The 27,396-nt window shown below is 37.2% G+C and overlaps 1 protein-coding gene across 2 annotated transcripts in view; it reads left to right on the plus strand.

The window, feature by feature from the left end:
- The window catches only part of CPQ (carboxypeptidase Q), a 150,633-nt gene that overhangs the window by 70,839 nt on the left and 52,398 nt on the right, over nt 1–27,396 (plus strand). For both annotated transcript variants that reach the window (XM_033512352.1, XM_015618259.3), the window contains exon 5: nt 25,741–25,852. In XM_033512352.1, the coding sequence (XP_033368243.1) occupies nt 25,741–25,852 (112 nt within the window). The remainder of the gene's footprint in view (nt 1–25,740; nt 25,853–27,396) is intronic.

Raw genomic sequence — 27,396 nt, forward strand, 5'->3', positions numbered from 1 at the left:
TTCCTTGAAATTATAATCCATCTGAGTTTCTTAGTAGAGATTTTTATTTTTTTTTTAACTATATATAATATCTGAAAATATATCTAGGAACTCCATTTTGATTAAGACTTATACAGCTATTTATTCAAGAAGCTGTATGAAGGATAAAGTGCAATGACTAAATCCAGTAGGTTCACTTGCTTTTTCTTAGGGCATATTTTTGCTCCATTTGCTGTCTCAGTGGTAATCTATGTAAGTGTACTTTTCAGCATAATTCTGCAATAATTGAACATATTCTCAATATTTAACTGTATAGACATGTCTTTTAAAACCTGCAATGCTGTTTTCAGCTTTTTGCTGTGTCTTACAAGAATGAAAATCCTGTAACTGAAAGTAGATTTGCTACATTTGATTTATTGTCTTGTTTGAAAGTGTATGTGAAAGAGCTTCCCAGTGATGCTGCATTTAGAAACCATAACTCTTCTGCAGATAAAAGAAATTGTAATAATCCTTTCACTAGCTAATTTTTACATACTGTAAATGGATCACTGTGTATCCAAGGAAAATTGCTCAAGGATAAAAGGATTTGTGACTTTTATTTAGTGCATTTTGTGCAGCAGTTCCTAGACTAAATGGAATGATTAATAAATGACTGGTTTAGTAACTTGGAGTGAATCACTTTAGCTGTATGTGGATAAGCAAAAAATCATGCAACAACAAAAAGGGTTTTTATAGAGAAATTAAATATTTTGAACAGTGCTTTAGCTAATGCACCCCTTTTTAATGGAATAAATCACTTTAGTGTGGCTTAGAAGGGGAACACTTGGGATATCATATAGAATTCAAACATTGTGGAGCACTATATTTATTAAGATGCCACAAGTAATTGTGCTGTAGAAATACATCCCCTTCTTTCTTTTTCAATGAGGTTTTAGTATTGAATGGTTGTAGTATGCTCCTGCCTACCCTGTTGTGCTGGGACAGCCAGTCTGTAGGATCTGCTCAATCAAGTGGAACCTGCACCCTGTGAAGCTGAGCAGTAGGGGGAATGAAGCCAGGTGGAGATGCTCAAGACCCACTTGCACCACTGCAGTTATACCCAGTCTGCCCCAGTTTTATTTCCTAGAAGTCCATGACATTGATAGTGTTTCCATGAAGGTGGGAGAACTAAGGTAGCAACATGGCAGTCTTGCACCTGGAACATCACATGGTTTTAAAGCATATTTTGATCCTTATTTATTTTTCCTCACTGAATTAAAGTGTAAAGTTTCTCTGACAAGGGTGTATGTCAACTGTTTCAAGATTCTTACTAGGTATGCCTAAGCTAGAATAGCACTTCTGCCATATTTTGCAGGCAGAGCACAAAGAATTCTGTGTTTTATTTTCCTAACTCGGTTTGTGTCCTTTGTGCTCATCAGGTTTCCTCTAGGCTTTTAGCCATCTCAGCTAAGCTCTTTTGTATGTACAGAATACTTAACATTTATACAGGCTTGTTGTTTAAAGGGTTTTTGAGCATGTTTTTGTCAGTAGAAAGCAGACTTTATCATGAACTGTGCTTTTGGTGATACTTGGAGCGAGCAAACAGGGTTCATAGTTCACACAGTTTACTTCTGTGTTCAGCAGTTCCGGCACAGAAACCAAACAGCCGTATCTGTTTAGACTGCCTCCATTCTGCTGAGCCTTTGTAGCCCTGCCAAAGTTCTCCACATCACTGAGCCTCCCCGTGAAAACCAGAGACCACTTCACTTTGTTAACAGGGCTGAAAGCCACTCACAGTGTGGGATCTGGGGAGCAAAATTCTTTCAAGAATGAGTTACACTCAACCATTTAGAGTCATCAGAGGAGTAAATCAAAGGGATTATTTGTTTTGACTGGTGCCTGATTTGTTTTTGCCAATAATCTGCTCAGTCAGAAAATTTTTAAAAGCCCCTTAATTAAGTGTGATATTTTTATAAGCAAAAAACGGGCAGAAGAATCTGGTTTAGCTTTCACTGTGCCCTGCATGCAGAAACTTTATAATCTGAAGCATACTGGCTTCTTTCTGTTAAGTCTTATAGTGAACAATAATCATGCTTTAAAAATTGGGTGAGAAGATTACAGTTTGTATAATAAAGGGCTTAGTCAGGGGGCAAAAGATCATACTTATATCTAAAAATCTGATCATGGGAACTGCTCTGCTTCTATAAATTGTTTATAAAGAATTAAAAACAAAGTGACAGAATGCCATGATATAAAGTGGACAAAACACAACCATTTTAGGAGGAAAATAACCCTTATCTTGTTTTTCAGTTTTCTCAGCATTTGAAAGGAACTGTGATGGAATATAACTTTACTTCAGAATTATTAGCAAATATCCTTACAAATAACCACTGAGGAAACTTCAGCTCATCTCCAACCTTTTTTTAGCAGGCTGTGTTTGTAAAGCTACTTAAGTAGACTTAAGGAAAGAAAACAGGAATGAACTATTGTTCAACATTGTTAAAGTTGTTAAAAATTGGGCTGATACAGTAAATGCTATAAGATCATAATTTTCACTGTTGAGCTACCAGTCATTAATTCTTTGATTATGAACTTAAGAATCCTTCAATTGAACTAGTTAAATAGGCTATATAATGGCAAGTGAAATTTATGAGGAACTGCCACTGTATAATCTTTGCTAAAGAGATTTCAGGAGATAAAACAGGTAGATGTCTTCATAATTTTATCATTAGTATCAGACCAGGTGTACATGTGATGAACTGGAAACATACCTAAGCCATACTAAGGAATAGCATGCAGCTAAATTATAGTGTTTATAGATGGAAAATATTAATACCGTGCGTCCTGCAGGATTCAAAGTAAGTTTGAACACTTACCATGACTTTATTCGATGGGGCAAAATATTCTTCAACATTTGAAAATCTGATATTTATCCAACAGCAGGCCTGAAGGAGAGGATGGGAAGAATCTGCAAGTTAAAGATGTGATGGATGCCAACTCTGACTCTACATGCAAGATATAAATGTATCTATGTGAAATTACCATGTTCTCTCTCATTCAAAACTGTGTCTTTTGGAAATTCACTTGACAGTGAATATTTTTTAGCTTATGCAAATTTTTATCAGAACAGAAAACGCTTTGAACAGAGCTCATAGGTGACACTGCCACTTTATTTGCCTGTTCATTTTGATAAATGTTTATCATGTATTAGTTACAGCAGCAAATAACAGAAAAGCTTTATGCTCATTACTACTTCAAAGTCAAATGTGAGAACCAAAACCTCTTTGCATTCCCTGGATCAGGCACTTGGAGTCCTTTTTCTGGAGGAAGTGATTTTTCTGAAAGTGATCTTGTTATCTTGGACAAATTTAATCTTATTAAAGGAGTCAGAAGTTAGCTGCATTTTAACCAGTACAGTGTGTTTCATCACACTAAATGTTGGTGGTGATACCACCTGTGACCTTGACTGTTCTGTTCTTTCCTCTGCCACAGTATCTGCAGCTGTGACGCAGCACTGCCTGCAGCATTTTGTCTTCCTTGTCAGTTTTAGGTTCAGGTCACTGAGCACCTTGCAATAAGGACTGGTAGTCTGAAGCTGATTAAATATTCTAGAGAAATGCATGAAATGGGTTTATTGCTTTGACTTTAGTCCATGTTGCTGAAAAGGTACCATTTGTACTGGTACTAGGGTAGAATTTCACAGGCACTGAAAAGTCTAGGGCACTTTTTCTTAATCTTGAAATCCAGATACAGTTATGAATTTACCCCTTGTGGGAATATTTGGTACTTGCCAAATTTACAGTCCAATAATAAGAAAAGGAGACTGAGCTTTGTTCTAATCTAGAACAAAGAATATGATTGCCCTCCTAATTTTGCTGTATGCAGATAGCTGTAGTTGGGTCCATAGAATTCCAGCTTTTCAGGACACTTAAACAGACTAATAGGGCAGTTACACAGCCAAAGATTTTACTGCTGAAACTAGGGATGCGAGAAGTGGATGACACATAGGGAGCAATTAAAATACTGCTTTGTAAAAAGTTTAGAAGTACAGATTTTAAAATAAAAGTTCCAGAAGTTCAGAGCAAGTACAGAAAGCTGTTTGACAAAGTGGGGGAAGCTGAGGGATTAAACTCACTAAGAGGATTTTGAGGCATGGGGAGTGACATGGTTGGGCAGTAGAAAGAGAAATCCTTTACTCTGTCATGTTTAACTGTGGAATTAGGATTGTCAGAAAAAAGGAGGTTACAAAGGGGAGGTAATGAAAAGGATAGAGGGAGGTGTGAATCACGGTATGTGCACAGGGAATTAAAACAAGAATGACTTCACAGGATAGCAAGAGACAGAAGACCCAAGTTTTTTAAATCCTAGCATAAATGGGAAATGAGAAATGTCAAATAATATACTTGACAATCTCTAACTATTCAGCTCATGTAAAATGGAAGTCTGTTCTCAAAGCGAGCATTCCTTGCAGGCTGCTCTGGGTCCTAGAGGTGTCTGCCAGCTGGCCTTCTTATGTGTTCACAAACTCTCCTCTTCAGATATTTTTTTCTTGATGGTTGCATATAGATTTAAATTCTCCAAATGTAGTATTTTTTCAGCCATTTCTATGACTAATATTTTGAAGAACAGGTAGTTTCTTCTATCACTTCTTTTCCCAGCTTACAGAGTTCTTCTGAAATTTAATTGACTTGAGCTGCCACACCACTGCATAATGAAATTGCAAGGATTTGTTGCCATTTCATGTATCTTAGATGGGACTTCATCTGGAAGTCCATCTTTAGATTCCAATTTTCAGTCCTCCAAAGGAATAGTATTTATCACTTTAAAATAATTCAATGGAAAGAACACAAAATGTAGGCACAAGATGGGGAGCGACAGGAAAGAATGATTGTAGAATAATTGTCTCTGTAAGTGGGTTGGTGGGAGAGGAGGAAAAATGACTGCACATGACATGAATAATTGCTAGGGATAATCTAAGCAGGGAATATTAGATGGAATATTATGAAAAGATTCCTGACCATGACATTTTGCTGTCTGCAGAATGGCTGATCAGTTAGCTCCCTGAGTTTACTTGGTTTATATTTAAATGTTTCAAATGCTGCAAAATACTGACAAAGAGAAAAGTTTGCTGTCATATTCCATCTCTTCTACCCCTAGTTTTCAGTCTGTTTTTGTTAGTTCCACTAGCTTTTTAAATTAAATTCTACTTTAAATGGCAGAACAAATTGCAATGTATGAAAAAATTACCTTTGCTCAGCTGTCTTGTTACTGGAAAGGCCTTGTGACATGCCCAGTCCAGATTTGTGGGCTGTCATTATTAGATCAGGCTTGCTGTTGGGAATTGTTGCTTGTTCTCAAAGCTGATTTTTCTTTTTTCTGTACAGCCAGTGGTTTTGGTTTATCTCCAGTTAGCGAACATGACAGAAGCATGTCAGAACTAGCAAGAGATGTTTTCGTTTATTTAGTGTATGATTGTTTCCATGGCCTGGAAATTTTGGGAGAAAAGCATAAAAGAGAAATAAATTAGTTTCTAAAATATCTGCATATGCAGCATGCAAAAAAGAGTGATGATTTTCATTTGATAATTGCTTATTTATGTAGCAGATAATGAATGAGCCAAAGGTAGCAGTGGCAGAAGTTACGCAGCTGTTGGGAGCAGACTCATTGCAGTTGTCTTTGTTAGACACTTCTGGAACTGGCTGAACTTCTGCTGGCCTTGCATTTGTAGCTTTGTACATCTTTGATGCTGCTTTGGTATTCAAAATGTGTAGTTTAGTATGTTTTTCTCTTGCTCATCCAATCCTTTGATCACTTCTGTTTTGATGGAAATTGAAACTAGCTTGGACTGTTTACAGCAGTTCTCTGGAGATGATGACTTCCACCTTCTAAAATAATCCATCTTTTCCCAATATATATTTTAGGGGACCTGCTTTTAGAGCTCCTTCAGATACTTCATAGTGTAATAAAATCTAACAAGACAAGTTATTCTACCTTTCAGGGTGATGTTAACAGTGATTTATCCAAAATGGTACATTTTGCTGAATTATGCGAAAGCTACAACAAAATTCTTTTGAAGACACTGTCTAACTTGGGAATAAAGGGGGATCTAGTTACATTCACATCTAAGCCTCTCGTGGAAAAGAGAGATTGACTTTTTGCTGTCTAAAAAGTGTTATATCATGAGGGTACTGAAAATTTGAGGATATTTGCTAGACATTGGTCCTAATTGCTGGCTATTTACATGGGAAGTTAATGCATGGAACACATCATGTAAACCAAAAGAAATAATATATACTGTAAATATTACTTGTTTCAGAAGGATGCAGCCAGACTAATCAAAACTGTATTTAAAGTGCATTAGCCGTAAGTGTTTAGACAAGATCCAACAAATTGTTTCTTGGCTGCTTAGAGAAGGCTTATATACAGCTTCAAATGCTTTCACACAGGGCCAGAGTTCTCTTGTAGCTTCCTTCTGTAAAAGTCATGAGTAAAAAAGCTGTCTCCTCTCCTTTCCCACTCTGTTGGTATGTACCAATATCCTGAATGCATTGTACACTTATAGCATTATAAATTTCCTTTCATAAAATTTAAGGGGCTCCCACCTTCAGCAACGCTAATCAAAAGAAAGATGCTTGATTACTGTACATATTTTGCTCAAATTTTATTTTTGTAATCTGTTAGCACTGTCCTCTGCTGCCTTTGTGCTTTTATTTATTTTTTAAAACCTAAAACCTGTAAAAATTTGCTTTTATTTTTTATTTTTTTCTGCAGGAGATGTTATTTAACATGCCATCTATCATACAGTTTAGGTGTGTGGTTAGTGCTCAGTTGCTATACATACTGTGTGAGATATATACTTCCAACAAACACTGAGAGAGGAGGAACTTCCAATCAAGCCACCAGTCATACACAGTGGTTTCTTTTTGCCTGTGTTTTAATATGTTCCAACTAATAAAGCTAACTAGTACTTTCATATATAGTGGATGCACTGCCAAAGCCCCTGACACTGAAAATAATTTTTTTTTTTTCTAAGTAAGTGTATACGAACAATAAGAAAAAAAAATTGCAACCCAATTAATAGAATGTGACCCTTGCAGAAAAAAAAACCCCAAACATAGACCATGTTCTTTGTTTATTGACTTCCTACCCACAGAATGTTGATTGAAATTATTCTCTGTAGAGACTCATGTTTCTCTGGCAAAACTTGCAGTCTATTGTGGTAAGCATCTGTATTTTGAGAGGGAAGAGCTTTTTGTGAAATGGTCAAACTCCATACTGCACCAAACTAGTGTAACATGCAAACAGTGCTGTTTAATCAGCAAGCAATTTTACACTGTCATAAGATGAATGAGGGAAAATATAGGGGTGCTGGACATGTCAAGAAACACCATGGAAGTTGTTGAGGTTTTGTGATGAATTCTGAGAAACTAAGTGAAATTAAATAGTCCTTGGCTGTAGGTTTAAAAAAACCCCCAACAACCTAAAACCAAACCAGAGCAAACAAAACAAACCACACCCCCCAAATGAAACACAAAACCTCCAGCAAAATCATACATAACCACTCCCTCCATCTCTCAGAGTGTAGTCCAGACCCTGCAGATTACACAGAAGGGAGAATTGGCTCACATATTGATTTCTTTAAATGTCTCTTCCATCATGTGTTGTCTGGATTGAAAACATTTGTGTTCAAAAGGTCATTTGCTCCTATCTCTAAACAAAATACAGTGTTCACTATATGTTCACTAGAATTTCAACCACTGGTGATATGGTCACTGTTAAATATTCCTGATGTGATAGTAATACACTTGGTAATTTCCCTTCTATTGAAACCTTTGGAAAAGCAGTTTTCTTGCTATGGCTGATGAGCATGAAGAAAATACCTTTAGAATTTATAATAGTACTCTGGAGTCGAGAAATATGATTTAACATCTAGTAAATTGTGTGTTTATGAAAAGTTGTTTATAGTGTTCTGGTCTTGGGAGGAAGGCAAACACTGCAAAAACAAAATGCAGAATCATTGAGACTGAATTCTTCATTTTACTTTACCACGTTTGCTATTACTAGCCTAGATAATACCACCATCAATATATCCCCTCATTATAGGAAAAAGTAGTTCTCTGGTTTTGGTATAATTCTGAGTTCCAAAATGTTACTTCAGAAAAGAAATTTGCTACCAATGACATGTGAAATGAACTTCCATCTTGTAACACTCTGTTGTATTTTGCATCTGCATGCACTTTCTGATATTGAAAAACATGTGCATCTCATTTTATATCTAAGTTGTTGATTTAAGTCTTTCATGATCTGAGATAAGATTCTGAAAACTAAAAATTTAATAACTTGTGAGACATTTAAGGATAATTGAAATGTTACATTTTCTGGTTAGAATGCACACATGTCATACCTGCATAAGTATGGTCTATATTACAAAGTCCTAAATATGAGCAGTACTTTAAGAAGTGTTTTCTGATTTTCTTCTCTGTGTCCTCCACGGTGGTCAAGCTGTCAATAAATAGGCTCTTTGGTCGAATAAACTGAAAAAATTCAAGCTGAATATTGGAGAGGCATAAGAAAAGACTGAAATTGAATGATGGAATATTTTTCCTGGAATGTGATAAAAATTCTGCATTTTTACTCGCTTAGATTGTCAGTTTAGGTTGCCCTCGCCCCTCTGTTCTCTCTATGGTTATTCATTTTCCTGTCTTTCAGGCAAATTTACTCTGATTCAGCCTGAGATGGGCAGTGGGAGAGGAAAGGAGCATATTTAGGAGAGAAGTGGTCTCTCTTTTAATTTGCTTGGCATCCAAAGTGATCCACTGAAGAAGACTGACCCCTCACACGTGTCAGCTGTGTTCAGATTCCACCCTGAAGTTTAAATATTGGGAATGGGGAAGATGGGAGGGAAATTACAGTTACAACCAGATACTTGGGCTTTTGGAAACCAGTGTGTACCTACAGGTGCAACTGATAATGAAGATAGTCTGGAGCACTAGCAAATGAAGATCTCCAGATGCTGTAATGACAGCTGTGGCAAGGGTCGTGTGTGGGGATGCCAAGATAACCTGGTGATGGAAACTCTTTGACATTCTCTAGTGCAACTTTTGTTATTAAATGAAAAGTCTGTTTAACACTCATCCTTTGCCAGTACAGTTGTTCAATGTACCTTGAGCTTTTATTGTGCTTTGTTGTTCTTTCCAGAGGAAACTTAAGTCTCTCACAACCACTTAAAAGTTTTTCTGCAACATATTTATAGCCTGGTTTTCCATCCTGGTTTTGTTTCTCTGTGTTTCCTTGGGACAATTTGAAGATACTGTGTCCCTAGTACAAGAATCTGCTCTAGCTCAGTAGAGGTAACAGTTGTGCCAATCTTGCACACTTTTTTGTAGATGTTCATGTGTGAACTCATTTGTACTTTCACTGGTGGCATGCACAGAACAAAGAACATGTTGCTGGCTAATATCTGTTCCCAGGGAGCAGTTTATATCAACTTCTTCACCTCAAACCTATGCTCTTTTGATGATACTGGCAACAAATCATGTTCTCTTGACATATTGGATCAGAGTCAACCCTTTCTACAGAATCATGGAAAATTTTTATCTGCAGCTTTCACTTTACCTCATTTGACTTTTTTACTGTCTCTACTAACTTCTCTCCTTGTGTATTTATAAAGAAATTAAATATTAGGTAGCTTTTTTTGAAAAGCATGTTTATTGGAACATGTAGAATAACTGAATGAGTTGTGGAATAGGAAATGTAAGATTGTTTGTTAAATTGCAAAGTTTGTAGGCAAAGTCCTAGAAATATTTCAGTTCTGGGTCTATTTTCCTTATGTGTGGTTCTGCTACAATTATAATGGTGTAATTAGGGTAGATTAGTACTGAATGTCCTGTGGCTGGGAAGAGTAAAAGTTAATTACTAGAGTGAGATCTGCAACTACAGTCTGGGTTTTGTGAATGTAGGTAGTTTTCAAAAATGAGCATGCAGCTTATGTGTTTTGGGGATATAGGCATTGCAGAGGACCCATTTTTCGGAGGAGCTTTTTCCATGAGAATGTTTGACACGTATTTCACTATGCCAGGAGTAGCAGCCTGCTAGCAGAATAGTTTTGTATTTTTTCATTCTTAGTAGTAGAACAAGTTAATTTGCATTTTGTTTCATTTGTAGAATACAAAATCCAGGTGAACACTTTTACTTACTCTTGAAGATCATTTAAATAAATGTTCAAGTTTCATTGCTGTTCTGACCTTAACTTGGAATCAACATTTTTTAAAAGCTATAATTAAAATATCCTCACCTTTGAACAAATTGGTGACTCACAATCTCTTTGGTCTGTCCCTGTCTTATGTGGTCAAAAACCAAACTGTCTGCCTGAAGTCTTCAGTCTCTTGAGAAGAACATGAGAGACATAAGAAATGCTGGCCAGCATTCAAGCATATTTTTTTCTTTCAACAGGTATGAAACATCCAAGAATGGCTTGGAAAGTGAGTAGTAAACTGTGTAAGACATCAGTGGGAGGATGAAAGTTCAGAGATAACTGTAGATTCCTATCAGTTATTCTGGAATTGTTGTGTTATTAACACTAATATGTGGGAATAAAAATTGCAGAATGCGCTCAAATAATGAAAAATACAAACCAGATTTTTATGCAGTTATGTCCGATAACAAGGACTAGAGTGGATGCATTAGGAGAATCTTGTTCTTTGCATCGCTATTTCTCTCTGTGCAATCTTGCCAGAAGTTTATTTAAAGGATAGAATAAGTTTCTTTTGACATTCAACTGTTAAAATACTTAAGTATGTACAGCCCTGATAGAATCTTAACTAAACATGCCTTTCAAGCTTATTAATTCAGGACATATAATCAGTTTTGTGTACTACTGCGATAACCATTGTGTTTAATTTTGAAAGTTAGAGACACAAAACCTAATAAAATTAGAATAGGAGCCTCTGAGAACAGTGCCTGAAGGAGAAATTAAATTCATTTCAACACAAGGAGATATGAAATGAAGTACAAATAGAGCAGCAGTAATAATTTTAGTATGACACAAGGTTTCATTAAAAATCCAACAACTATTATTGCATTCATTGTCAGGGTTGTGGAGACTGACTGAATGTAGGGTCTTTTTGATACTTATCTTAGAGGACAGACTAATGTCTAATAGCAGTTTGTGGTGCTTTCCATCTGGTTAGCCAGTGCTGTGTGGATGTCAGAATTTCTGTGAGCACACATTCCTCTGTCATGTGTGAAATTGGGGAGTGCAGGGATAGTTAAGTAAATAAGTTATTTCAGCTTGCAGCCGTAGGAAGAGAAACTAGAGGGAGGTGAAGTCTAAGGTGAAGTGACAGGAGTATTAGTTAGTACTGACAGATTTTAAGAGGCCTAGGGACATAAATTTGATGTTAAGTCCAAGTAGACAGAAACCCACATCACACAAACCTGTCTGTATAACCTGGATCTAGCTGGTGTTTTGGGTGTTCTTCTTTCTGACTTCCTCTCTGTAGCTGGACATGGGGGGAAAAAATTCATAAGTTCAAGAGGTTTCTAATGCTATGTGTCCTGGGTTGACTTCATGATACTTGTATCCCCAGTCGTCTGTTCTGTTTATGCTGGAAGACATGAAGATATTTGTGCCTCTGAAAATGTCAGAGATGATGCCAACCTGCAGCCATTCTTTAGGCACTTGATAGAGAGGAGGGAGGTGGAGATCATGTACAAAGCATGGCTCAGTTTGACTCCAGAGTGTGACCATGAAGACAAGTTTCCCACTTTTTGGGGAAATGCTATTGTCACTCTACATATTCCTTCTAATGAATACTCAAATGTTTCACATAAGCTGAACCAATCCCAAGTGAGATAAGTTCCACTTTATGATCCCCCACAAATGGGATAATCACACTGTGATTTTGGAAAAGAGAGAACAAGGAACCTATGTATCTCCTCCTTTTCTCTTAGTGCAGTTGGCTTGTTTTTTACATTTCTGCAGGGTTTGTCCAGAGCTCTGAGTTAGCCATCTGCTTTCCATTCTGTGCAGGGAAAGCATTGGTTTGTGTCTGGCATAGAATTATCAAATCATGGAATCATTTAGGTTGGAAAAACTTTTAACATCCTTGAGTCCAACAGTTAACCTGGTACTGCCAAGTACACCACTGAACCATGTCCCTAGGCACCACATCTGCATTCTTTTTAAATGCCTCCATGGATGCTGATTCCACCAGTTCTCTGGGCAGCCTGTTTCAGTGCTTGACAATCCTTTTGGTGAATAGAATTTTCTTACTGTCCAATCTAAATCTCCCCTGGCACGAGGTGAGACTGTTTTTCTTGTCCTATTACTACTAACTGGGAGAAGAGCCCAATCTCCACCTGTCTACAACCTCCTTTCAGGTAGTTGTAGAGTTCAGTAATGTTTCCCCCCCATCCTTCTTTTCTCTTTTCTCCAGGCTAAACTACTCTAGTTCCCTCAGCTGTTCCTCCTAACACCTGTGCTCCAGACCCTTCACCAGCTCTGATGCCCTTCTTGGGACCCATCTGTGCATGCATTAAAAAATGGCAAAAGGCAGCAGACATACAAAGCCCAGGCAACTCACTTGAACTGTCTTTCAGTCTTGGAGTAGGCCAAACATCTTGGAGGGCATATTGCCACTCTTTTTTCCTGCTTTGCTACATCTGTACTTTGTACTGGGTTTACCAAAGTCCCCTGCACTCCAATTGCATTCCAGAGCCTTTGGGTTACTGCTTCCAATAAAGCAAATCCTTTTTAATTTAGAGCAGAAATTCCACCCTGGAAATCATCCTGACAGTTGTCTCATCAAACAGTTGTCTCATCAAACTCATTTTGTAGACAATGAGTTTGAAAATCAGCCTCCTCTCTATCCTGGTGAAAACTTGTGTCAAACATACTTTAAGTTTCACAAGAGTATATAAACAAAGAAATTAAGGACAGATAAACATGTAGGGTTTGTTACTACTTTGTATTAAACCTCCTGTTTTTTGAGATACACTAATGGGAATTGAGTAGGAAAATCTTGCAAGTACTTAGCTGTGTCTTTGTGAATGTGACTTTGGTAGGTACTAGAAATTGTGGACTGAATTCTTGCCTAGTGCTTGTGTGAATACATACAGTTCCATTAATTTCTACATAAGACAGGAGTTTCAAGTCTCTATTTCTTAGTATTTTCCATGGAAGCTGTCATAAATATAAGAATAAATGTTAATCCTCACTCTATTCCTACATAATAAACAGTCGCTTGGTTCCATTTTACTGACAAAGAGATCAATACAATATAATGAACTAATTTGAATGTAGAAATGAGAAATAATTATTTTTTAAGTCCACATTTAAACCTCAGTAGAGGTGCTGTTTTAATGATCAGAAACAAAAAAAAAAAACTGAAGGGACTACCATTGAAAGAAGACTTGTAATTTGAAAATTATGTTGATACTTTGAAGACATGTTTCATACAATATATAAAGTAATTATTTTATGGTCAGTTTAAGATAAAATCTATTTTCTTTCATGTTGCAAATCAAGTAATGTCCTGTTTCTGTGGATTCTTGCATCAGTTCATAAAACTATTATAAATGAATTATAAATTATTTAATAAAATGGATTTCATACCAAGTTTCATTTTTACCGTGATTTTGACTACCCAAGTAGAAAAGACATCTTTTGTCTTGTGCTAGTGAAATACTATATTGAAGATTACAGTTTTACTTTGTCTGTCTGGATTTTGAAGGACATATTGGGCTTTGGGAGAATTGATTTCCAAGTTGTGTTCTGCTTTTTGTATCTCTAATGAAATTTTCTGAGCCAAAAAAAATGTGGATTATATATAGATCCAGAAGAAAATGTGAATTAGTCTTTCTGGAATCAGTGTCATAATTACAAAAAGCGACCTCTGGAGATCACTTAGCCTGACCCTGTGCTCAAAGCCATGTCAACTAAAGTAGGTTTGTAGGGTTTGGGTCTTGAAAATCTTCAAGGATATTCAACCTCACAGACTTTCTGGACAGCAGTTTCAATGTTCTACAATCCTTGTAGCAAAAAAGAATTTTCTTATTTTTAAGTAGAATTTCTTGTATTTCAGTTTCTGCCATTCTGTAAGTGGGCACTACTGACAAGAGTCTGTCTCCCTCTTCTTTAGATCAGCCATCAAGTATTTATACACTTTGATGAGATCCTGAAGCCTTCTCTTCTCCAGTCCCAGGTCTCTGTCCCCATTTGTTGGAAATTATACATTTTTTTTTTATTTTTTTTTTTTTCTAACTTTAGTCAGGGGTTTGTTCCTCTTTGCCCAGGGTGAAGGGTATTGAAGTTTCTTTTCAAAAGACTCTTTCCTGAGTGAGGCCTGATGAGCTTAACATCTCAATGGACTGGGGGTTGCCAGAGGATGTACAAGAAATAAGTGACCATTAACAAAGATTACCCTTGAACATCATCCCCTGGTGTGTTGGAGACACTTGGTCTGGTTAAAAATCAATGAGAGAACCAAAGAATGAGAATCAAATTATCATCAAAGGCAAAAGAATCAATAACCAATAGGAAACCAAATATTAAGAATTGTGTAATTTGGGACCAATGAACAGTGAACCAAAGAATTGCTTTGGGTTTGTATGTATAAATATGTGAAATATCTGGTAAAGAGCTGTGTGTGATGGAATGATTTTCACTGCACAACCCAGGAAATGTGTGGATGAAATTATTTCTATTGCACATCCTGGCCAGAACAACACCCTGGCCAGAATTAATTAAAGCCTTAATTCTCTAACACCGAAAAAATGTTGTTGGAGAGTTTCTGTTTTTCATGCAGTTTTGGTGACACCTCCATTGTGTCTGTGATCCAGTATAGTCATGTCTTTCTTGTTCTGGGGAGCTCCAAGCTGGACACAGCACCCAGAGGTGTCTCAAAAATATGTGTGTCTGTCCAGTGCTGAGTGGTGAGGAAGGATCACCCTCCTTGACCTGCAGGCAGCACTCTGCCTGATGCAGCTTGGGCACCATTGGCCTTGTTTATGGCACAGGCACACTGCTGGCTCATGGTCAGCTGTCCACCAGGAGCCTGAGCTCCTTTCTCTCCCAAGCTGCTTCCTAGCTGGTCTCCAGCAAGATCCTTGAAAACCAGCCAGCTCTCCTAGACTCTCTTTTTCCTCCATCTCTGTCTCCCATAGGATTCTTACAAGCAGGTCTTTGAATAGGCTACACACTACTTTCCCCATGACCAGAGCTCACATATTGCCATTTGCCTTACTCCTTCTCAGGATCCTGAGCCCTACCATCTTGTGTTTACTGTTAGACTTTCACTGAATTCCCAATTAGTTCTTCCTTGTTTGTAATTATGAGGTCTAACAGAGCATCTCCATCATGGTTTTGTTTCATGGTGGGTTCATGCAGTTCTGGGAAAGCCTGAAGTTAGTGCTGCATTGAGACATTTCTTGTATGTTTAAGAAGGAAGCAACGTGTATGAGAAAGAGAAAATGTTACATGCAGATTTAAAAAAATCATTAATGAATAATAAGAATTTGTAACAAATAAGAGGATAATCTCAGAAAAATTCTGAGAAAACTTGTGCAGGTGCCAGGAATGTAGGATAAGCCATAAAAATAAAAAGGGTTATAGTGACCAAATGAAAGGCTAATTGAGTGTTTTAGCTTACTAGACAATGAAATCCTTTGGGTGTCAGTGGAGGAAATGGCAAGAACCTGACCTATGTGAGGATTTGTGGAGTAAGAGAGAAGCATCAGAAAAGCCTCTGTCACAGGCTGTGAACACAAACCTATGAACTGTGAGAGAAGGAAGTTTTTGCTATCACAGCAGAAAGGCCTGGAGCCACCATCCACTATAAAGTAACAAGGACAAGAGGCATCGCCAGTTTTGATATGTCATTGTGACTAGAGGTGGGACACTTTTGTGATCAGCACTCCGTTTATTATGTGTAATGGTGAGGAGCCACAGTGTGGTGAGATGCAAAAATTTAATTTTCATTGTGTTCAGTTGGTGGTGATAAATAAAGAAGTATCTGGAGGTATGGCTCACAAGGCAGGCTTGTCAGCTGACAGAATTCAAAATCCAGTTTGACTTTTAAATACTGCAGTGATGGCCCAGTGGGGCACATTTTTTTAAAAAAGACTTGTATTATAATGGGCATTAGAAAATATATTTTCCTAAGGGTAAACATTGAAACAGTTTGTCCAAAGAAGTTATAGCATTTCTATTGTAAGAAATTTCAGAACTTGACTGGACTAAACTCTAACTGATCAGATATAAGTTGATCCTGCTGTGAGCAGGATGTGGAAGTCAATGCACAGTTAGAGGTCCTTTCTAGCTTCAAGTATTCTCCAATGCCTGCTGTCTGCCACAGGGACATAAGTGTTAGTTTTTAAACCTCCTCTCTTATAGAGCTGTGCTGCTACTACACCCATGTAAGGGTTGTTTTGACTCGCTTCCATCAGCAGTCGTCTTGGGGGATTTGTAAAGTCAAGTCTATTTTCTTGAGAACAGTGGAGAGGTAGCTACTCAGGATGGCTTTCAGGACTTTTTAGGTCGTCACAATGCTCTAAACTAGTGTTAGTGAGGCAAGGTTCTGACTTATTAAGGGGTCCTCTAGTATTTTTGAGGGGAAACAATATTTGTACTTTTTTGGAGAAAAATCTACTATTTTTACAATTTTAAAAAGGGAAGTTTTCTAGAAATGTCTAGTCACTGATACAAAGTAGGCTTTGTAAATGCTTCAGCAAAAGAGGTAGCATTGGATATTAGTGTTAGTTTTAGTTGAGATTAATTTTGATATCTGAAGAAAGGAATTTCAGAGAGAGCATTTGGGGATGTGCCTAGAGCTGTAATAATGTGGAATCCTATATATATCCCTAAAGTGAAAAACATATAAATATATATACTCTAGATTATAAAAATTATCTACTGTATGTGTAAGGGAAGTTTTCCTTTGGTAAGTGTAGAAAAAAGAGAGCTTCTCTCTTCGCATCAACTCAGATGCCATTTTAGCTTTCCTACAGGGGTATTGCAAAGATTCTCTGCTGATCTTTGGACTCGGAAAAAAAGCAGCTACAACTTCTTTATGCAAGGGTAAGTGATATTTCAGTGATACCTAGTTTTGTTTAGAGGTAGTTACTATTATGATTTTTCTTCTTAATGCCTCTAGAAGGGCTTGAAATATATGATTTAAAATCCTTCTTTTTAAAATAGATTATCATGAAGAGTGGTATTATTTTTTAAATAATAACAGCTTGGGAAATAGGAAATACAAGAGGCTGGAAAACTTAAATATGGATATGCTAAGTCTTAAAATCCAACATTTAATATGAAAATGGTAGTCATTTCAATACTTGATTATCTTTTGAAAGCTCACATGGTTTGTATGTCTTGTTACCTTTACTACAATTCCCTTAGCAGTAATAATTTCTTTTCAGACTAATTTTCTCCTTCACTGTCATATAAATGATATCAGCTCATTTACTACTAGTAGTTATTAACTAGTCAGTGGTTTTGAGATTCACTTCAAACATGGTGGTTTGATTGGAGTACTTTCCAAGAACACTTTAGTTTCAATCACTTTTACAAAGTAGAGATTCAAGTTTAAAGAGTTTACTGTATGTTGTGACACAGGGGCTCCTTGAAGGTTAATCGGATTTTTAGCAATAATAGGGTTGGATTCTTGTGTGACTAAGTGAGTCACTTCTGTTTCATGTGCAGATCTATCATTTAATCAGAAGCCTGGAAGTTAAGACTTACTACATTGCATATTAAGTAGAAAAGACAGTTGTTGTTTTAATCTTTTTTTTTTTTCTTTCTGAACTTCACTATATCTTTAGGACTGTAAATTAGTTGAGACAGCTAGACTGATTATTTAAAAACCATTCCTAATGTGCGTAAAATCTAATAAAAGGAGCTGTACAGTGAAGTCATATTATTTGGACACCAAAGCTAAAAACTATTTTGAAGAAATATCCTTATATATACAAAATAAAATCCACTAAATGTGGTAATGTTCCTGATTTACATGTAGGGCGTGATTTAATCTAACTGCAGTTTAACTGGGGACAGTTAGTGTTTACTTAAAGGCAAGTGTAAAATCACACAAGGATTTTTTAACATATTTGTTGCCCAAAACAAATATTTGGGGAATGGCCAGAGTAGACTGTCATAAAGAGTTTTAATCAAGTATGTATTTTTAACAACTGAATGTCTCTGATACAACTCCATGCTTGAATTTAGCTGTTGAAGTTGATAAAAATTACACACAATAGAGTAGGCTTGTGTTTAAACATTACTGGACAGAGTATTTATCTTCTGGTAGCAATGTCCACACATCTTAAAGGACAGGAGAGTTTATATTCAAATATATACATTATATGTATATCTTACTTAGTCTAATTCCATGACATGTAGTACTATGTTACAGTACTCACTACTCTGTGTTGCTGATGGGCACTCAACTTTGTCATCTTGTCTTCCTCAAATGTTGAAATGCTGAGCTTGAATAACGGTAGTATATACAAAACACAGTGTCTCGGCAAGAACTGTTTAAGTTATTATCTTTATAACGCAGTGCTTGAGAAGTTTTCATCAAGTATTTATCCTGCAGTTGGAAGAGCTGGGTTGGATTCCAGAATGGAAGATGATGTGTGATGTGTTTGCTGCAGTCAGTGTGGTGCTACAGCACACAAGATTACAAGTTCAGATTGTTTAGGTTTCGGAAGGCCTTTGGTGGAAAAGCCAAGGGACTGATTACAGAATCTTGCTGCATGATACAAATTAAATAACTATTATAAATATTTTAAAACTTGAGGAATGTTGGTTTGCATACAGGAATGAGGTTCTGCCTGGACATGAAGTATGAAGAGCTAAAGAAGGAAGAGCTTGTCATTTGCATTTGTTTTGCTGTGTGACTTGAAGAAAGAAAGGTTTGAGGTGGAGAAAGAAGAGAATGAGTCAGGGCAGAAAAAGCCAATTGTGCACCAAAACTTTATTCCATCAAGATGAAAGAAGTTTCCCCATAGAAAGGGCAAAGGAGCAGTAGTCTGCAGATTAAGAAGCGCATTAAGGAAGGATGCTGCAAATACTGGTGCTGGCTTTGCTGTGTGGGTCAGGAGTAGAAATGCATGTTGCTTGGTGTTGCCATTTTTCCGAATAGATTTGCAAGCTACTACTGTGGAGGATGTTAATACATCCTAAAATTGACATGCCATATTTACTACTCTATATTTGCAAATCTGTGTATATGAAGTCTTTATTTAATCATAGTTTTGAAAGCAAATTAAACATGATGGGCTTAAATTTTGCCAGCTGTTTTATTTGCCTACTAGGTACATGATATGGTGCCTTTCTTTTTTCCTTTATACTCATGCTGGTAACACAGTGAAATGAAGAAAGTCTTAAAATCCTTACAAACTGAATCCATCTGGCTGTTCACAGCTGTAATGCTATCCAAATGTGTAAATTACTAAAAATGTACTCACGCTTAGGAGCACAGGCCTGAATTTGGTGCTGAGTTTCTCTGTCTGAGAAGCTGGGATCAAGAGTTTTTTAGTCATGGTTAATTTAGTACCATAAATTTTGTTGGAATTGGAGAGAATAGGAAATTGTGAAATGAGAGTGCTTGTGAGAATAAAAAGAGTAATAAGTATCTAGGGAAGGAGAGAAATTACAGGCAATTTTAAAATTGGATTAAATAGGGGATCCTTATTCTTATCTGACTTCTGTTTTCCTCTGATTTTGGTCCAAACACAAAACAACTTTATATATAGTTTTTTATATGTGTAAGGTAAGTATTGCACAAATACCCCTGCACTGACAGGGGATTCATGCAAGGAAAATATCCAGTTAAATAATATAAGGCCTTGTTTTGGTACTTCGAATTTCAGATGGACTTATTTAGAAGCAAATTGGACAAAGTGAACCACAACAATTAGAATAGAAATGCTTTTCATTCGTTTCCAGGTAATTGCATGGGAACACTGTAAACCTGTGTTGCCTGAGGAAAGAGCTAACTTCCAGCATTATTTAACTGAAAATGTGCATGAAGAGCTGAAAAGAGCTCAAGTTACAGTCTAGAGGACTTCTCTGTTTAAGCTTGATGTTTTGGTATACAGATGCTTGGAGTTTGAATGTGTTGTGACTAAAGATCTTGATCTGGTTCTAATATCCTGTTTAGTTCTTGGTCATACCTCATGCAGCACTACTGGTTGGGGACAATGCCTGGACAGTGGCCAAGCAGGAAGGGACCTGGGGGTACTGATTGACAGCAGGCTGAACATGAGCCAGTGTGTGCCCTGGTGGCCAAGAGGGCCAGTGGCATCCTGGCCTGTGTCAGGAATGGTCACTGTTGGACATGAAATGATTCACACAGGTGCAGCTCGAAGTGTGATGAAAGAAGAAGGAAGTTTGTTTATTCTTTCAGTGTTTATAGGTTTCCAACCACAACCAGGGATTGGATAGTTAGGTTACCACCTTCCCAGCCACGCTGGCTGTGAGAGACATCTATCAAAAGGCATGTCTTTAATGGAATGTATAAACACTTATGTTTGCAGTTACTTTCCTGGGAAAGTGGCTAGAAATTATGAAAATACCGAAAGGTCTGATTCTCAGGGCAACAAGGAATAGTATGGCCAGCAGGAGCAGAGAGGTTGTTTTTCCCCTGAACTCAGAACTGGTGAGGCCACACCTGGAGTGCTGTGTCCGGTTCTGGGCCCCTCAGTTTAGGAAGGATGTTGAGATGCTGGAGCATGTCCAGAGAAGAGAACAAGGCTGGTGAAAGCTCCAGAGCACAAGTTCCATGACAAGTGGCTGAGGAACCTGGGGTTGTTTAGCCTGAAGAAAGGGAGGCTCAAGGGAGACCTTTTTCTCTACAATTTCCTGAAAGGAGGGTGTAGCCAGGTAAGGGTTTGTCTCTTCTCCAGGCAACCAGCAACAGAACAGGAGAACACAGTCTGAAGCTGCACCAGGGGATATTTAGGTTGGATGTTAGGAAGAAGTTCATCACAGAAGGGGTGATTGGTCATTTGAATGGGCTTCTCCAGGGAGGTGTTGGAGTCACTGTCCCTGGAGGTGCCTAAGAAAAGACTGGATGTGGCCATGGTCTAGTTGACAAGGTGGAATTTGGTCATAGGTTGGACTCGATGATCTCAAAGATCTTTTCCAAACTAATTCTGTGATTCCGTGATTCTGTGGTTCTGTGGTTCTTTGTGTATGTGATGCTTGTTTAAGTTTTCTGTCCTCTTTCAAGTTGAGGTGCTCCTTATCTTCACTGTCTGCTGGAGAAAAACGTAAAGAAAAATACTTTTCAGTGTTTTGAATAATGAAAGTTATTGGTATGCTTTTCTAAGAGAAATGTGTTGATAGGTAGATTCCATCAATAAAGATCCTATTCTGTGAACCCAAATCTCTATCCATGAAGCCTTCTTCATCCATGAAGGGCAAAGATGAATGATGGCTTCATTACTCTTCCATTACTCTTTGTAATTGCATTACCTGATATACATCTGTCTCAGGAACATGAAATACCTCTGCATGGTGGTTTTCAAAACTTAATACAAATGTTATTCTAGATTAAATGAAGTGATTTAAAATGTTGTTTATAGTTCTTTCCTAATGTTTAATATTTATGATCTCTAAGGTTGCATAGAAAGAAGCCTTTGCTTTGAGATAACTAAAAATGGGACAGACATTTCTTAAAATTCCTTTTAATCAAGCAGAAGGTAGTTCACCTGCATTTGATGAAGTTACAGCATGACAAATGCAATTGACCTGTGTGATTACATATGGGATGGGAGATTATTTTTAGTGGTATAAACCATCCTGCTTAGAAAAGGATGACGTATGCACATGTATGTGTGGTTCTGCTTCCTAATTTTCTTGGGTTTAGAATATTTATTTTTTTTCTAAATATTTAAGTATGCTTGATTGAAATGCTGCACATGACCTAAAGGCATCCAGTAGAGATCATCATGCTGATGCAGAAGGAAATAGAATAAGAACAATAAAGCTTAAGTTGTCATGTTGCATGTAAGCTGTCTTATCCTAAATTTATTTTTAGTCAATTGGCAAATATGTATTGCTGTATTTGTACTGTCCTGTACAGTTGCTTGTAGTTTCTCTGCATATTTAAAACAAATACTTATAGATACAGGTACTTACAAGCATTGCTATGCAATGCTTGTGTTCTGGCATTTCTATAGGGTTGTTTTGTGCAAATATAAGTTATTAGTGTCTGTGTAGATTTGAATCTAAGAATCACATAACAGCTTTGAAAGTTATGTGGAAAATGCAATAATCATATGTCCTTGATAGCTTTAACTGCTTTTTTATTAGCCCACCTATACAGAGTCTTATAATGCTATTATTTTATAATATTACTTTAAATAATACAGTGGTTTAGACAGAATTTCAGAAATATTTCCATTTATTGCGGAGACACATTCCATCTACTTGAAGACCAAGATAAACACAGTGGGTTTTGTTATTTTATATCTGTGTTTTATTTTAAGAATGTCTATGGCTGTCCTTGGACCAGCTGGAGTGGTAAAAATGAAATAAATTAATAGGGACATGTTCGATTGAGAAAGCCCAGAAAGCAACTTTGTTAAGGGTGCAGACAAAAGAACATAATCCAAACAGTTGTACAGGACAACCCCAAAAGACCCCAAAATGGGGGAAATATAACAATATGTAGAACACCGATAACCAATCATCAACAGGAACTCAGAACATAACTTTATATGTGAAACGATAATAACCAATCACCAGTGAGAACCAAGAACATTAATTTATATGGCTTAATGCATTAACATAACATTAACATAATCCCTCCTATCATCCCATCCTGCTCACCATGACCTAACCAGATATTTCCCATGGCCTTAGATTAATGGCCACTTCACAGTTGGCCAAGGCCAACTCATTGTCAGTCCTGTCAATTCAACTCCCACACAGCATGATCAGTGAAACTTTCATTTCAGCAGCTGCTACAAAAACATGATCGTTTGAAAAAACAACTATTTTGGAGAAACTTTCACATAGAGGTACAATGCTTGTATTTATGTAATTGTTCTTGGCAGCAGCTTCAGTAAATCTAAGTTGAAGTTCATCCATAAAATGAACTGACTTTCTCAATCCACTTGAACCTTGATCTGTTTTGGTGTAATGTTCTGGAGTTGATGAAGAAGCTTTACAATTGGGGTCTGTAACCCCAAATGAAATTACATCACCTTCTTCTGATTCAGAATTTCCTGCTGTTGCAATATGTGTTGTTCCACAGAAATGTGGAGTAATTCCCTCTCAGACACTGTTGAGATTACACCCAGGGAACAGCGTTAGTGATGTGTTCTTTCACTGCTAAAGACAAGGCATCCTGTTGGAAACTTGGTTCTCTCTCAATGAGTTTACAAGCTTGTTTTAAATAATTCACTTCATTTTGAAGCTCTGTTTCCCAGGAGACAAAACAAATTTTTTGGTTTCAAAACAAAAAGATTCAGATTATTTTCTTAAAACCGATTTTTATTTTAAGAACAAAGAAACCACGTGGTGATTTTGAAGCTGTGGAATAGACATCCTTTATACCACAGACAATTGGGTTTTCACTCAGAGCCTTTTCTGATTTTTTAAAAAAATTATTATTATTATTTGTGGATCCCTTATGGAGTGGACTGTATTGAGTCTGCATCAGTTAGCTGCAAAGTGTGGTGGTGTTTGAGCTCTCTCCTGCATAGGCAGGTTGCAGTGGGGCTGCACGTTCAGGATTGAACATAGAGAAGACTTCATTCATGCATAGTCCTCCCTTAGAAGAAAGCAAAAATAGCAGCCACAGTGAGCATTTCTCTTCTCTGCTCATTTCAGAAACATTTCTACCTCCAAAGCTGGCATTGCTTTTCTCAGATGATCTGGTTTCAAGCTGTGCTGCTATTAAGTACTTCTACATAATAGTCAGGTCAGTGTCCCTGGAAAACGTGATGTTTGCAATCTTTTGTGTTGGCCCTTCAAGGATCATGACATTTAATTGCAAAAATCTCAGGAATATCCCTGAGAAATTCTGAGGCTTTTAAAGAGGGTCCATCCATACAAGTGTAATGACTTTTGAAGGAGGGGAGGTTTTGGAATAAAGATTGAAGCATGCCTATTTCCTACCAAGAAAATGAGTCTGTGCTGGAAAGCAAACACATGTTAAGACTGGGTAACCAGAAAAGAGAGTTGAGATGTGAGATGGAAAGAGTAAGCGGCTCTTCAGATTTTGATCATAAGCTTTTTCTGCTTCTAAGGCATGACTGTTCTGTTTTTTCTAACACACACATTTACAAAGATGTCACAGTGTATTTTCTAAATTTAAAGAGGTTTGGTGGATTCTGATTGGACCCATGGCAGTTCGATGGGGATGATTAGTACTTTCTCATGGCCTTTGTTTAATAATATGGGTATTTCAGTTATGTTACCTGAGTTTGTGTTTGATTAGATAAAAAAACACTGTTATATGATGAGTACTTGATACTTTTTTCTCTTGCCATGATAGTCCAATAATTTTAATAACCAGAGAAAGCAGATTTATATGACATGAAGAAGAAAATAGAGATCTTCATGTTTGGGCTCCACGTTACTTCTTTGCAAGGTTCACTGAATGTTTCACAGCATAGACTCTTGGCCTCCAGGAGTCATAGCAGGAAAAACACATGATGTTCTTGTTTTCAGTGCTAGACTAGTTGTCCAGTGATGAATGGTAGATGAGATAATATGCCAGATCTTCACCCCTTAGGGAGAAGAAGGTGGCAGAAAGAATGAATATTTTTTACATTTTTCTGGATTCCACAGCTCTGAGACTTGTTTAGCATCAGCTAAACAGCGAGTGGGGAACATCCCTTTGTGTATGGCTGGTTCTGAGCAGAACACTGGTGGATGCTCCAGGGTCTCCTTCTGTTTTTCCTTAGTGCTGAGCTGTCATAGGTTGAATGCATCCCACTCTTGGTTTTGTGCTGTTGCACCATTATACCACACTGCCTGCTTGGCTCAGAGGTTTTGTCTCTCCTTCACCTTTCCATTGTAATCATAGATCCATAAACCCTTCAGCTCAAGGCCCAGTTGGGGAACTTTCACACTTGTGGTATCTGTTGTCAACATTTGAAAGGTTCAGGTCTGAAAGTGGATGTTTCTGGAGATGCCCATGCTACTATTCTCTACTGTAGTTACAAAACCTTCTTTGCAGAAAACACATTTGGGACTTGCTACCATCTTTTAAAGTATCCTTATGACTAATGGAACTATAAAATATCTTGTCATTGCTGGAGCACATAGGGGATCTGGTAATAAATTAGAGGTCCTCTGTGACAAGTACCATAGATATATAATAAAACAAAAACCTCTGGGAATGCTTCAGTATAAGTTCATATTTTTTTCCCCTTATGCACCCAAAAATAGGATTAATCAAATTTCATGCCTAAGGGCTTAAACAGATGGAATATGAAAGAAAATTTCACCAGTCAGCACTGTAGTAGTCCTGCATCTCTGGAAAGTATGCATTTTTGTAATGTATGAGATAAAACCTTTCATTTAAATATTTCTCACAGCTTATCTAGTTTCACGTAGGCAGTGGTTTAAAGTAGTAGAATCCCAGATTAATATTCAGAAACTAGAGAACAATGTTTAATTTTATTTGAAATATTTCTTTCCTTCCTTTCTAAACTAAAATGCCAACTAAAATGATGAAATCATTAAAATGCTTAAATGCTAAACAGAATTTTCTGATTCAGTTTTCATGTAGATATGTTTTCTCATAACTGCTTTTCCAGGTTGTATTGGTCAGTGGACATCTGGACAGCTGGGACGTTGGGCAGGGAGCTATGGATGATGGTGGTGGAGCATTTATATCGTGGGAAGTATTATCACTCATTAAGGATCTGGGTAAATATTTAATTTTAAGATATTTTGAATGCATTACATTTCCAGGACATTTTGTTTGATGTCTAAACTGGATTTTCTATTTTATCCATGTCTCTGAGCACAAGTATTCTTTTTGTCACTTTACCCCTCATAACTAGTTCAAAACAGACTTTTTAGATTGTTGACTTGATATCCAAGGATGCTTTTCCCCCTTCAGCAGATGGAATCTGTTTTTCCTCCTTATTCCCTTCTTCCACAAATATAACCCGTGGTCAAGAAGAATGCTCAACATATTCATTACAAAATAAAATCAGCTGCTGCTCCTGCTCTTATCTCTGGCTGCCTTTAAACAATAAACTAGCTTTCCCTGCTTCCCAGTGGAAGGATTTGTGCACTTCAACAAGCTCAGTCTTTCTTGAAGAGCTCTTTGTAGACAGGCTCTGTTATGTGATTAGCTGCTTGCATACTGCAGTCATGAACATCAGACATCCCTGTGAGTTCCTATTCCTTTATTTTGCATTGTTTGAACCTCTAGTCTCTCAGCTTCCCAGCCTTGGAATGACTGGATTATCAATCTGTAACTAAAACAAACTGCATCTGTTTAAATTTTTGGTCTTTTAAACTAAATAGGATTCTTCTGCAAAGAATCCAAGTGTACTCCTTCTGTTAGTGTTTTTTAATTTTATTTTTTTTTATGACACTTGGAAAATTGGCTTCAAGGAAAAGAAAGTTATTCTGCTGTGTTTGGTACTCTATTCCCTTCAGAATAAACTGTTGTCTGTTTCTTAAGTGCAAGTTCATGGTGGCATTGTATAATTCTTATTCACTGGGTTTCCCTTCACACATGACTGAAATGTATCACTTTCTTGTTTAAATATTTGATTTTCTCTGGTAGTAGCCTGTGCGTTTGCTGTGCAACCTGTGGTGAAATGCTGTTCTCTCAGCTGGGAAATGCTGGAGCCTTTGCTGGTGCCCTCTGTTCTGGGCAGCTGCTGTGTTCTGCTCTTCTTGTTGCACCTGTGTTCTGCAGGAACACAAGGCTGGAAGGGGACTTCTGGGTCTTCATAGCTGTAGGACAGAAAAATAAAAACATGTGAAGCTTGTGTGAGAAACAAATTAATGCCTTTCATTTAAAATCAATTCCATAGATTGTTGTTTGAATGAACACTGTGTTTTGAACTGTGGAGACCTTGTTTGATATCCTTTTGGACGCTGATAAATTTAGTCTCACACTAGTACACCAAAAACATTTGAAATGAAGATAAACCAACTCAGTTGTCTCTATGAATGTGTAGAATTTTTTTACTGTGTCCGGGGAGTCTTAAAGCCATGGTGTATTGTGTAGCAATAAAAACTGTGTCTGCATTTACCAGAGTATAACTGATCTTACAGCTGTGGTGTTATGATCCTCAAGCAGAAATGAGCATTCTGAAATATGATTTCTAGAAGATGAATTTATATTGTGTAGTAAAAAATAACACCGGTACTTCTGCCATGGTCCTCCGGGTTAATGAAAGCAAAATACTATTACACTGTTAAAGCAGGTTTTTCAGTGATGGTCTAAT

This window comes from Parus major, chromosome 2, assembly GCF_001522545.3.
Source record: "Parus major isolate Abel chromosome 2, Parus_major1.1, whole genome shotgun sequence".
NCBI classification, from domain to species: Eukaryota; Metazoa; Chordata; class Aves; order Passeriformes; family Paridae; genus Parus; species Parus major.